Source organism: Octopus bimaculoides, chromosome 10 (genome assembly GCF_001194135.2).
Source record: "Octopus bimaculoides isolate UCB-OBI-ISO-001 chromosome 10, ASM119413v2, whole genome shotgun sequence".
In the NCBI taxonomy this organism is placed as follows: Eukaryota; Metazoa; Mollusca; class Cephalopoda; order Octopoda; family Octopodidae; genus Octopus; species Octopus bimaculoides.
Window position 1 is genome coordinate 12,471,069 of NC_068990.1, and position 14,501 is coordinate 12,485,569.

The following is a 14,501-nucleotide window of genomic DNA, read 5'->3' on the forward strand; positions in this document are numbered from 1 at the left end:
GGCATCTCCAGACCTCTTTCTTTGCATCCTCATTTAATGCAAGCGTACCATCATCCATGCGAACACATTTCTCTCCTACAACATCACTATTCTCTCTCCTACACTGTCTTGCAACACGAAATACCTCGAGTCTTTGGTCCTCACGGCGCAGAACATTGGCAAATCTTTCCTTATCTGCTTCCCCTCTGGCTAAATAAACCTGTCGCCTAGCCTCCCTTCTGGCACATTGGTACAATTCCCTACTACCACCGTTCTTCCAGTCCTTCCAAGCCTGTTTCTTTTGTCTAATAGCCCTGTCTACCTCCTTGTTCCACCACCACGTTACTCTGGGTCGGGAGGGGACCTTACACCAGCCACAAATCTGGTCGGTGGCTTTCAACAGGTTGTCCCGCAGAAATCTCATATATATATATAACGTTAAAAGCACCATCCGAATGTGAACGTTGCCAAGGCCGCTGATTGGCACCTGTGCCGGTAGCATATAGAAAGCACCATTCGAGCGTGATCGTTGCCAGCGTCACCTTACTGGCACATGTTCCAGTGGCACGTGAAATGCAACATTCAAGTGTGGTCATTGCTGGAACCACCTGACTGGCCCTCCTGCCCATAGCATGTAAAAAGCACCCACTACACTCTCGGAGTGGTTGGCGTTAGGAAGGGCATCCAGCTGTAGAAAGTTTGCTGATTTGATTGACTGCTCTGCACCTCCACTCAAATTTCTGTCCCTGTCCCTATGATAGAGATTATTATGGTATTAAAAAGTGTGGATGTGTGTGTGTGTAGTTAAACACATTATTTTTTGTTGAAAATTTTCTAAATGCCCAGTCTTGTAGAGATTGTCACCAAACAGAAATGATTGATAGAAGAAAGCATTAGTGTTTTCTCCCTTTCATTAGAATGTTTCTCACTTCCTTGAAAATGAATGTAAACAAAGTTAGTTTGATTTTTGTGATATTGTGCATTTCAGAACTAGTTGACTGAATACTGTCTCATGTGGTGCCATGTCTTACATGAAGTTATGAGTTAATAAAGCGAGAGAGAGAGAAAGAGGAAAAATAAATGTGATGTAATATGATACGCTAGTTAATGATATACCTATATTTAATGACACAAAGAATGAAAAATAAGCCAAATGGGAATTCTTCAGATTCTTATTGAATACATATACATATTTGTGTATGTTAGATTATTGGAAAGTAGATACTAGTCTCAACTTAATATTGGCTTGGTTGTAGCTAGAAATGGCATTCTTCCATGAAACATCTGCTGCAAATAGGTAAAACCTAGCCAACCAATGCCATAAGGTAAGTATGGATCTATAAACGTGAGCATGTGTAGTTAGGCATTGCGAAATGTTTTATTAAAGAAATATATTCTTATATTTTCCAATATCAGATTTTTCAATAAAATATCATCTTCTCTATTTTCTTTCTGACTCTCTTATTTGTTTTCTTTATTCATTTATAGTTTTCTTGCTTTCATTTTTCTAAGGTCATTTATTCATAATGAATTTTTTTTTTTTAATCTGAAATAGGTTTGTTTTTTTGCATTTTTCTTTTTCATCAAAGGAAAAAAGTCTCCTTTATAATTGTTCCAATTATTGTATTCTGAAATTGAATATCAACATTGAATGAAGACTATTTCATAATTGAGATTTTGAAAATATCTTGGAATAACAATAAAATAAAGGACTTCTTGTTTATTTCCTATAAAACTAATTTCAGAGTTTTCATTTTGGCCTTTTAAAAAAATATTAATTCTAAATAACAACTATCTCCCATGTCCTCTACCCATGTAAAGAAAACATTTCTCAGTCCATATCTGATTTTAGTTGTGATAAAAATACAAAAACAAAATAGTGAAAGCTCACTCCGTCGGTATCCATTGCAGCATTTATCTTTATGTTATACAATTTTTTTTTTACAAGCTATTTCACATTAAATTTCAGGATATTTAATAATACAGACGATTCAAATATAATATGGTTCATAATTGCCAATTCTACTCTATGGAAATCTTCCAATATATTTCAACAAAATTGGCTTTCTCAAATGTCTAATTTTCACAGGCATTATCACTAAAAGCGACAAGCTGGATCCAAATGATGAGTTGCTAAATATATTCCTTAGATTCAAACCAATATTCTGGAATGGTTGTAATTCAAGATATTTACACTTCAAATGTTATGTTCGTTCTATACTATGTTATATCATCAGTTGGATAGTTCTGAAAATTCAGATATGTGCATAAATTGTCAGGGCCGCTATTTTATAGCACAATATCCTTATGTTAATTACTCAGTTAGAAAAGTAGAGGGGATGTCTGCTTTCATTCATAAAATTTGTTAAACCGTGTAATATAAAGATTGAAGAAGATTTCTCAGGGATGCCTTTTGCACAAAGAACATGTAGTTAGAGCTAACATAAAGGAGTGAACTCCCAAAACGATTAATTCTTAAGAAGATATACAAGACAACTGTGAAATTGGAATTTATTTTAAATTAAGAGATCAGGTAACAGAGAGTGACTTTGAAATTTGACAGCTGTGGTGACCTTTCAGACAGCATTCTTGAGAATCTATTATCTAGGCTTTTGTCAAGAGATGACATGTGGCCTCATTCTCTATTGAAGTTGGTTGTCATGCCTTTCTAGTTAGATCATTGTGCTAGTTCCTTCAGAAGGTTGGTCTGGAGCCCAGACAAGTGAAGAAAGCCACAAAGAAGACAGGTAGGGCAGGTGAAACCAGCTGAAGGTGGCTGTGGTTGACAACAGACTGCAGGTGGAACCTGTATACTGAGCTTCACTCAGTATACAGGTTAAGGGGTGAAATGCTTGTGATACTCAGATACCTGTTGATGAAATGTTTCTGACATTGTGATGGATTCAGAAGAGTTTGTAATTCCTTTGAGTATCTCCTGCAGATTCAGCATGAGACAAAGCATCTCTGATGTTTATTTCTCCCATTTATTTTGCCTGCATCACTATCAATAACATTATGTCTTGTTGTCTACACTAGCACGGTTTAAGCATTCTTAACTTGGGTAGTTGCACTCCTTTGAGCACACAGGGGCTAGTTAGTGTTAGTAGTGGTGCTTTGTATTTAGAAGGGTCGTGATTTTACTTAGTAATAAAATACATAAACTAAACAATACTTACATTGTAAAAACAAGTTCAAAAACATCTTTATCAAGATTAAAGTATGTGAAAGATATTGTGTAATCAGTGAGCAGATCACATGACTGGTTATGTGCTAAGGCTGGTCTTATATAATTTCATTATGTAAATACTCAACATTTTTTTTGTAATTTCCATAAAAAATTTACCCACGTGGCATACTAGCCCATGTAAATATTTCAAAGAAGGTTGATACTGGTTGCTTAATGTCAACATACGTGGATAATTAACTATCATACAAATATAGTATTCTATTATACTTGGAGATGGTTATATTATGCTGATTAAACATGTTTTATATATTTGGTCTTCACTTCAGCTTTATCACTATTATTTTAGTTTCTTTCATCACACATCTTGTTACCTCTTCAGTGACTCTCTGTCCCACATGTCTCCTCTTGTTCTACTTATTCCATCCTGTTTTTTTTGTTTTGTTTTTTTGAAAAATATGGGGGGGGGGAGCTTGGTACATTCACTGAATGACATTTGTAAAATATCATTTGGTGAATGTGGCCTGAAGCTATAGTAAAAGACACTTACCCAAGGTGCCATACAGTGGGAATGAACCTGGAATCACGTGGTTGGGAATCAAGCTTCTTACCTCACAGTTACACCTACACTTTCAATATTTTTTTTAGATACTCTGCTTTTGAAAATATTGAAATATTTAGTAAAATAATTCTTTATTAAGCTGGTTTTTGAAATATAAATCAACATGAAATTTTGGTTGAAAGTCTAAAATTTAGATCACTTTGAAAAAGCGAATTTGTGTCATAGAATGAGGACAGTTTCAGGTGGGGCTGGTAACAAAAGAGTTAAGTATGACTTCATCTGTTGTTTATTTGCAGAGATTAGGCTTTCATTTTCTTAACAATTACAAATATATTTATTTCCAACATTCTGTATCAAGGAAAAGTCTCATTGGTTATCAAAATCTGGTAATCTATGTGCACTAGAAGACTCCTTTACATGAACACAGTGAACTGGGAAAATAATAGGATAAAAACAGCATTAGATACGTGGGCAAGAGAATGAGTGCTTTGTACATATATTATGAATGTAAGATAAATGGTGCATAAACATGTGCTGTGAGTTTGTGATAAAAGCTAATGTGATAATGGAAAATGAATGGTGAGATACCTTATTGAAAGCCCCTTTAAAGAATGGGAATGATAAAAAAAGAGGCGTTTTGAAATTTTTGTTTGTGTGTGTGTGGAGTAGAGTTGATGATTGCACTTCTTTTCTTGACCACAAAAGGATGAAGTGCAAAATTGACTTTGGTCAGATTTGAACTCAGAACATAAAAAAATACATTAATGAGAGTGGGAGACATTTTGCTTGCTGTTCCATAGTTTTGCCAACGCCTTGTTCTTAAAAGGATGATGATGATGATAATTTCTTTGTTTACTGATAATAATGGTTTATAAAAAAAGTTTCTGCTATAAAAATGCATAGACTCATATCAGAAAAATAAAAAAAAAAGAAAATACTTGTTCATACTAAAACATACACACATTTCTAAATTCTATTTATAATCATTAATCAGTGATTAAGTCATTTAAAAATTTGTTCAATTCATGCAAGTCAGGATAAAAGGATTTTAAACTTTCAATGCTATTAATGGCGAGACTGAACTATGTAGCAGAAAATGTGATTGGAGAATAGATTTGGAAATTAGCTTACTACAACAATGACCTTAAAGGCCTGGAAGTTATGCTGTGTAATGTAATGGAATATAAACGCATGAAGTAGAATGATTATTTGAGGATTTTGTGGAAATTGTTGTAACATTGTTAGTGGTAACTTACTGGCTCAAGAACTGATCATTTCAATCTCCCTATTGCTGTATAGGGGCAAAGTCTTTATTTCTCACTGTCTGAAAATAAGAATCATTACTATAGATAGATGAGTGTACTATAGAAATGGTTTGTTTACTTATGGTGCTAAGTTAAAACTCCCTCAGTGAGCCTGCAGGTGGTATTGAAGCCTTCTTAGCGTCATTTTTTTTTCAAGTCTTAATCTTCAGAAACCTTCAGAGTTGATGTAGATTTGTAAATTTTTCTAGAAAATCTTAATTTCTGGGGACACTCAGGGCTGATGTAAAAATTTGGTGAAATGCAATTTTGTTATTGCAGAGTGGAACATTATCAAAATAAATGCAAGTAAAAGTATTAGTGTAAGATAAATAAAAAAGGGAAACAAAAATCTGAAACCTAAATATAAGAAATATTTTAAGAATAAGAAGTTAGGTGGGTGCAGTATAACAAAGGAAGATCACAAATAATGATCCAGTCTATGTTGCTAACTTCATTCTTTTTGAAGACAAAGATTATGAAGGAGCATTCAAATAAAATTATTTTTAAAGCTGCTTTTTTTTTTTCGTGTTTTTGTCACAGCAAATTCTTTGATTAGTCATGCAAGTAATTCTGATTCGGGAGATTAGATAAAATAAGTGCACAGATGCTAATGGAAATCAACTTAACATTCAAGTCCAATGAGTGGTTATTCTTTGTGAACTCAGAAGACTAAATTGTTAAAATACTTGATCTTCAGTAAATTTTAAAGAGACATTTGTGAAGCATTTCATTGTCAAATTTTCATTCATATAAAGATTTCATCTCCAAAGGAATTTGTTTTTTTGTTTTTTTTTTTCTTAAAGAAATAATCAAATGTTTTATTGAGCAATTTCTTCATTGTTCGCTTGAAAAGACAGAAAACAGACACATTCCTTTTTGGCGAAGCCCTTATCAGTTTCTTCAAGTTCTACTTGGAGAGAAAGATAAGGATGGAGAGAGAGGTGCTACCTTCCAGTGACTGCTGAAACGTGGGTGAGAGTAAAGAGAATAATCACATTCTGAATATATGCCTGTAGATCAGAGAATGTAGTTAGGAGAGGGCACTTTCGCTTGGTAGTGCAGGATCTATGGGGTTCCTTGATTATCCCTAGATCACTGTTTCCTTATAGGAATATCTCATTTCATCCTTTTATATACTATTATTTTCTTTGCCTATTCGTTACCAAGTTGGCACAAGCCCGCAACATTTTATTATTTTTCCTACATCACTTCAATGTTCCTTGAGTCCAACACTTGTGTGAAAAAATTTTCTTATTTTCAGCTCTTTGGGTTTTGAGTTTAAATCCCACCCAGGTCAACGTTTTTCATCCTTTTGGGCTTAATAAAATGAAATACCAGTCAAGTACATTATTTACATTTGACGGATATTTGTCCTCATCTTGTTTGTTGATAGCACGATGTTTCGGCTGATATACCCTCCAGCCTTCATCAGATGTCTTGGGAAATTTTGAACCTGGATTCTCATTCCTAAGGTATTTTTCGACGTTATTATTACTATTATTATTATTCAGGTCACTGCCTGGAATCAAACTCATAATCTTGGAGTTAGTAGCCTGTGCTCTTAACCACTACACCATATGCCCATGTAAATAATGTAAATAATGTACATGATTCCTCATCTCTTAAATATAGAACTACCAGTCAAGTTGTAGAGACAATGGTATCAATTAACTCCCTGTCCTCAAAACTGTTGGCCTTTGACTTAGATTAAAAACCACTATCATCATCATCTTCGTCATCATAATCATCTTCATTATCATCATCATCACCATCATCGTCATTATCATGGTAGCAAGCTTGCAAAATCATCAGTGTTGGATAAAATGCTTAGCGACATTCTTTCCAGCTCTTGGACATTCTGAATTCAAATTTCTCAAGGGTTGATTTTGCCTTTCAACGTTTTTGATGGGGGGGGGGGCAATAAAATTAGTACCTGCTGAGCATTGGGGTCGATGTAATTGGTTTTTACCCCCCACCTTGAAATTGCTGGCCTTGTGCCAAAATTTGGAACCATTATTATTTTCTTCAGGGTGGTGGGTTGGCAGGATAATTAAAGATTTAGACAAAACACTTCACGGTATTTAGTTTTCACCTTTTCATGTTCTGAATTCATATTCTACTGAAATTTGACTTTGCTTTTCATCTGTCTGGGGTCAATCTACTGTCCATCTGTAGTCAAGTACTGGAGTTGAGGGTGTCAATTAACCCTCTTGTCCAATTTTCTGGCCTTGTGTTTATATTAAAAACAATTATCATCAATTTTGTTATTTCCCAATTTTTTAGTTTTATTTCTGTTTATATTTTATCAATGATTCTTTTTGCCACGATTCAAAAATCTCGTGTAGACTTTAATATTAAAAGATTATTCATCTCTGAAGACTAGGTTAATTAAATCTAATTAACAACAATCTCAGACAATTAGACAGCTATTGTCTTTTTCCAATATTCAAGAGTTTTGTCCAAATTTAGAATAATTATCAATTTTCTTATAAATCTTAGAAGCAATTATTGTGGCATACAAATTGTTGTTATTGTTGTTGAGCCCCATATTAGCTCAGGCTGAATAGACAGACCTATGTGGTATAAAATAAAATTATATAAGATATACTACAGTCTACATACATAGCTACTCTTTATGAAAAATGTGTTGCTGTGTGCCAATGTTAAAATTCATTATTTTAATAAAAATGAAAATAAAATGAAAAGTTTAGCATTGGGTTCATAATGTTTTTGACCTTGTGGCATTCTGGAGGTCAAATGAAGAAATATATACTGACATAATTTGCATAGAAGATTGAAATAAACATAGTCTCTTTTTCTGTTAAAAAGAATGGGAAATATATTAGAAAGTACTCAAAGCAAATGCCCATCTAATTAATTAATTAATTTATCATACATGTGTATTACAATATTATGAATTTCATTACATGTAGCTCTGATATGCACAACCATGGCTATGTGGTTAAGAAGGTTGATTTGCAATTACGTAGTTTCTAGTTCAATCCTGCTGTGCAGCATTTTGAACATGTGTCTTCTGTTGTGGTCCTAGGATAACCAATCTCTTTTATATATCTATCACTACAATATCAAATGTGTCCCATTTTTCTAAAATCTAGGTATAATCTAATGATTTATTATATTTTCTTGCTGGCAAAAATAACTGTCGAGTAGTGGTGTTGAAACTTTGTAGCACTGTTTCACAAGGGACATCTAGATACATCAGAAAATTTTCAAAATAAATTGAGATCTTCAGGAAACCTAAAGTTATGTTTGGATGTCTTGTATAACTAGTGATTCAAAATTTTGTTAAACACAGATATGAAAAATAAAACACTGTATGCAATAGTCTTCTATATTTTATAAAATTAAAAAATTAAAAATATAATTTTACATAACATTCTATGCCAAGAGAACCAGCTTTTATAATTCTTTTTATTTAGTCTCAGAACACTGCAAAATCAATACAATTAAGAACTACAAATATAGAGACACCCACATTGGCTCATAACAAAAATTACGTCATATATGTAGCATTATTTTATGACTGTTAATGTATAAGTTTCAGTGGAGATGTTTTGAAAATATTTACTACGTTGATATTGTGAAATAATAAATAAGTCTTCTTGAAGTTATTAAGACAATTATATATATATATATATATATATATATATATATATATATAGAGAGAGAGAGAGAGAGAGAGAGAGAGAGAGATTATAATTTCTGTACATTTGATATTTTCAAGTGAACAATAGAAATAATGATACTGTTAGCAATTGTAATTACAAATATAGGTTTTATTAATTAAAAAATAAATAAATAAATAATAGGATTGTTTAGGAAGCAAACAAAGTAAAATTACACAGTTTAGCATGATTCTCATATTACCTGGAAGTCTCCCAAGCACGAAATACTTGAAACATTGTAAATATAGAACAGAAATATATAAAGAGACATTTATTTTTAATTCGTTATATATTATATCTACTTTTTCTCGCTGTTGGACTTCTAAATTTTTTCTTTTTACTGCAGAACAATAAATACTATGCTGTATTATTATTATTATTATCATTATTATTATTATTATTATTATTATTATTTGTTTTGCCTGTATGACATAAATGTATCATAAGCCGTTGTAATGCAAATTGTTTTTGGCATGTGTATTTGATGTATTATTCATAGCATCTCATAAGCAGAATATTCAGTAATCAAAGCTACATACACACACATACACACAACACATAAACATATATATGCATGAACTAATATGGAATATTCTTGACTTCGATCCTCGTCTAATGCTATACATTTTATATTATAAGGTTTATACTTATGACATTTTGACTGTGGTACACTCCTGCTGTCTTTGATATTCATTTTGTAGTTGTTTCTCTTGGAGGCATCACACAGTATATTCTCTGCTGGAGATGGCAGACACAAACAACCATCCTCCTATTAATTCCTTTGATCCCTTTAGAATTAGATTTCTTGCCAACAATTCTTCGACCATTCATTAATTATTGATATCGAACTCTATTTGGTCTTTTAGTGAAAGCTCGGCCTAAAGCCATTTACACTTAAAAGTTGAAAACTTTCAAACACATTATTCACCTTTAGAAACTTGAAGGTTTATTTCCAAGCCCTTTTAGATCACCAGTTTTCTATGAATATCTATAGCCACCTGAATATATTATCAAGATTCATTTCATTTTATTTAGCCTTACAGAAGTATTGCCAAATCTTCATTCTTCATACACAGCCAAATCTCCATATACTTTTATTTGCAACGACATTAAAATGTTATGGCTCTAATACATCTTATTTGAACTATACACTTGTTCCTTTCTGATTTTTGGTATTAGCTTACTACCAAGGTTGTCACCAGTATTTCCAAGTATTGTATATGATGTGTATTCCACTTTTTATTGATATTTATTCCCTGAGGAATATTGTATGAATTGAAATGTTGGTGTATTCATTGGGATTAAATTTAAACTACAAGCAAATATAGAAATATATTTCACTTTTTAACATGGATTGTGTTCTTTCTTGAATGAGTAGTCTTCTTAGTCTTTGAATTAATAGTGACACACACACACACACACACACACACACACACACACACACACACACACACACACACACACACACACACACACACACATGCAACATATGTACAGCATAAGAACATATGGACCTGAAGCTGTGTGATGAAGTGCCACTCCAATGCAATTAACTGTACATATTGCCTTACTTTTGACATGGAATCATTTACAGGCAATGACAATTGAAACAGTGGGACCAAAACAATTGTAACTAATTATAAAGTTGTGCTAAATTCATTCTTTGTCTTTACACACACACACACTGAGAGGGAAGGATGGATAGATGATTTTTAGTCAAATAGGTATTTTTTGTTGGGGTCAGACACCAGGTTATCTCTCCTTGAGCAATCTACCTAGCGTCCTTTTTAAAAAGATAGCAGTGTGTTGTGTACGATTTGGCTGCTATTCCTAACAGGTTAAATGACTCTCTAGAGGCTCCACATTAACTTGTATATTCTGAACTAAATTTAGTGTGTGGTGAAAGTTTCAAAATGCATTTTTTCCTATTATATTTTCATATACTGCATATTTTTTTCCTATCATACCTTTATATATTATGCATTTTTTCTGTTATGAATTTCTATAATATCATACATATATTCAATAACATTAAGCATTTTAATGTGCTATTAGTGGATTAAGTTTTGAGTTCAATTCTCATCTTACACAATAATTATAATGTAAAATTTGTTAGGAATTCCTGAGTTTGAGTCTAGATATTTCATTTCCATTTCTTACCTGCCAGTCACTGGCAAAGAAATCAAAGGTTTGATTTATTGATTCAGTAGGTTAAGATAGTTTTCTTCACTTCTTAAGTAGTAGTATATGAGAAAAACTGAATTGCAGTTCAAATCAAATTGTTGCCTCAAATCAAATTTTCTTTGATCCTAGCATTTACTAATGCAGATTATATGAGGTATGTGTTAAGAAGTGCTGTAACAGTTAAAAAAATTGCAAATGAATAGAATATACAAAGATAAGAGAGGAATGATTTCAATGCGATCTGTTAGATGTGGAATGTTAACCTACAAGAAAAACATCAGCCAATGTATGGTGGTGAATTGGCTATGCTGGAATATAAGAATGAATATGCTAGAAAAAGGTGAAAGTTACAGTGGAGTTGATGATAGGAAGTACTTATGAAAAAGGGAGCTACATAGAAAAGATTTAGCAAGAGTCACTTCATTGAAAACTGAGAACATTGCTTCTCATAAGTTAAATAATACACATTGGAGATAGAATGAGAATTGCTGTACCATAGATCCATGGAACTTATTTCATGTATGGTAAAAACATGCATGTATATTATGAAGAGGATTTAGCTTAGGTTCCAGAATCGGTTCGTCACCACCGTTATCATTGTCGATGTTGTTGTCTTGGAGAAAATTATTAGAAAATAACTGTTATTACTGTTACTCACTACTATGGCAATATCTTACGATGTAGGAAAATTAAGAAAGAAACATGGACTCTTAACTGACATCACTTCTCTGACCGATGACAATTGCATGACCTCTTTCTTTCAAACTCAGATAGACGAAATTTTAAAGCTGGAAATGGTCGTTAATACAATGAATAAGTAATGGCAAATGATTTTGGTTTTGGTGGAATGTTTAAGCAGACATTCACACACACACACACACACACACACACACACACACACACACATATATACATACAGAGTTATTTTGCATTTCATTTTTTTTTCTTTTGGACTCAATTTAACCATTTTGCTATATACTAAAAACACCATTTATTGCCAAACTTTATCATGAAACATGAAATTCAGGAGCAACTTCCAATCAAAATATTAATAAACAAGAAGTAGAAATGTCTTTCCTTTTCTTCTTCTTCTTCTTCTTCTTCTTCTTCTTCTTCTTCTTCTTCTTCTTCTTCTTCTTCTTCTTCTTCTCCTCCTTCTTCTTCTTCTTCTTCTTCTTCTTCTTCTTCTTCTTCTTCTTCTTCTTCTTCTTCTTCTTCTTCTTCTTCTTCTTCTTCTTCTTCTTCTCCTTCTTCTTCTTCTTTTGGTATTTCTTCCTCAGTCATGATTTGATGATAATGGTTTTTGGTTTTATCATGAAGCCACTGACTTTCTACATGTTTAAGACTAACAAAGCTTGGTTCATGGTATGACAGACAATCTTCTTGTAGTATTTGTAATTTAGATAATATGTGATATCATCGTCATCATCATCATCACTGCCACCATCATCATTGTCATCATTGTATGGCCATGTTCCATGTTGGAATGTGTTGGACAATTTGATGGAATCCAATGGGTCCAAGGACTGCATCATGCCCAAGCATTTCTGCTTTGGCAGGATTTCTGTGGGTGAATGCATGCACACCCACACACACACACACACACATGCATACACACCTTGTACATTATATATTTCAGACGTTTTGTTTGTTGAAATGAAATTCTGAATACAAACATTTTCAGCAAAAGCTAAGTAAGAAGTAGACATCTTGTTTGTGCAAAAACGTAAACCACTTATTTCTGGGGTTAATTTTCTAGGGTGCAGACAAGGTTTTAAGTTCAAAACTAACTTTAACTAGTATACTTTTGGCTCCGAATGTGGCACATCACTTATTTCAATACACCTGTTTAATAACTAATTTAATGCTTATATTATGATTAGTAGGAACAATGTTTAACTGAAGAAATTGCTCCAGAAATATGCAAATCTCTTTGATTTACTAAAGTTCATCCCCATCCAAATCAACTGAGATGAAAATGAAAGTAAACGATGGAATGTCATTTTTTTTCTCTTATAATGAAGTCAATATGTTCAGTTTGCTCATGGTTTCCTGAAACATAAGTTAATCATGTACCTGAAAGAATTTAAATCATTCATTACATAATTTTGGGAATCCTATTATAGAATGTATTTTTTTTTTTGTGTGTGGAAAGATATCATACAGTGTCATGATATTCCTTAATCATTTTATCAGTTTTGGTCATTGGACTGTGAAAATAGTGGGGCATTGCTCAAAAGTATTTTCATGGATTGTTTCAGTCCCAAAGCTTTGTCCAGTATGCATTTTATTGACCCCATGAGGACCAAAAAAATCAAAAGTTGACCCAGGAATAAAGAAACACAATCTAACATAATAAGTTTTTTTGTTTTATCTCTATTGTTTGACAATCCACAACTGATTTTGCTATCTCCTTGCAATGTTTGCATCAGATAAAATTATGGGAAGTTTCTTATTTCTTTACTGCCCATGAAGGGTTAAACATAGAGGGGACAAATAAGGGATTAAGTCGATTACATCGATCCCAGTGCATAACTGGTACTTAATTTATCGACCCCGAAAAGATGAAAGGCGAAGTCGACCTTGGCTGAATTTGAACTCAGAATGTAGCAGCAGACGAAATACTGCTAAGCATTTCGTCCGGTGTGCTAACGTTTCTACCAGCTCGCCGCCTTAATTATGTGAAGTTTCTGAGTATCAAATGTCACTCAAAAGACCTCGGTTGACCCAACGCAATAAGAGAAGTCACTTATACAATCAAGCAAACTCTGTGGAATCAAATCTGGAATGAAATTGTTGCAAAGTGAATTCCCAATCAGACAATCAAGGCTACACCTATATATTTCAAAAATATACAAGAATTAAAGACAAGATGTACAAGTCATGTTGATGAAGGTATATTTTTTCTGTACTGGTCATAGATGTCCATTATGCAAAAACTAAATTTGAAGTTCATTCATCACCTTGTTATACTTGAAGTGAATTATAAAACATAATTAAGTTCATATCTTTTGCTTATATATTTCATGTTTAGTTGGATCTGTTTTGAACCCCTTACCCATGCATTATTTGGCAGTGATTAACAAGCCACTTTGATCTGCTAAGGTCTCTATAGATTAATTAGTGCATTGAAAGGTATTGAGGAATTTCAAATGGAATACTCTAGAACTTCATTCATTTTAATTTTCAGACTCACACATCCCTCATGAGAATAGATGTGAAGAAGAGATAAATGGTTCATGTAGCCTTCTGTTAATCTCAAACCTCTTGGTTTGATCTCCTCATACTAATTATCATGACTGTTAAAAAGTAGCGATCAGTCTTTTACAAAAACTAACCATATATATTTGCAATATCTATGACATAGTATCAATGCTTTCCAATTCAATTTTTTTCTCCAGATTTCTATCCAGTTAACCGGTTCATTACCAGGATCTCTCCAGAATTTGGTAAATATCTCTGGTAGAAGTGAATCTAATAGCAAAATAACTGTTTGAATTTGAAAAAAAAAAAAAAATGTCTCTTTTAAAAAAGACTTTTGTGCCGTTTGAGAAAGAAAAAAATAGTTTGAAAAATTATCCATTTAAATATGCATAAATATA

At 32.8% G+C, this 14,501-nt stretch overlaps 1 protein-coding gene across 14 annotated transcripts in view; it reads left to right on the forward strand.

Annotated features, from left to right (window-relative positions):
• The window catches only part of LOC106869227 (dorsal-ventral patterning tolloid-like protein 1), a 1,100,309-nt gene that overhangs the window by 427,095 nt on the left and 658,713 nt on the right, over positions 1 to 14,501 (forward strand). For 6 of the 14 annotated variants that reach the window (XM_052971032.1, XM_052971030.1, XM_052971033.1 and 3 more), the window contains one exon: positions 14,301 to 14,348. The exons of the other annotated variants lie outside the window; for them this stretch is intronic. In XM_052971032.1, coding sequence (XP_052826992.1) covers positions 14,301 to 14,348 — 48 coding nt within the window. The remainder of the gene's footprint in view (positions 1 to 14,300; positions 14,349 to 14,501) is intronic. 14 annotated transcript variants of the gene reach the window in all.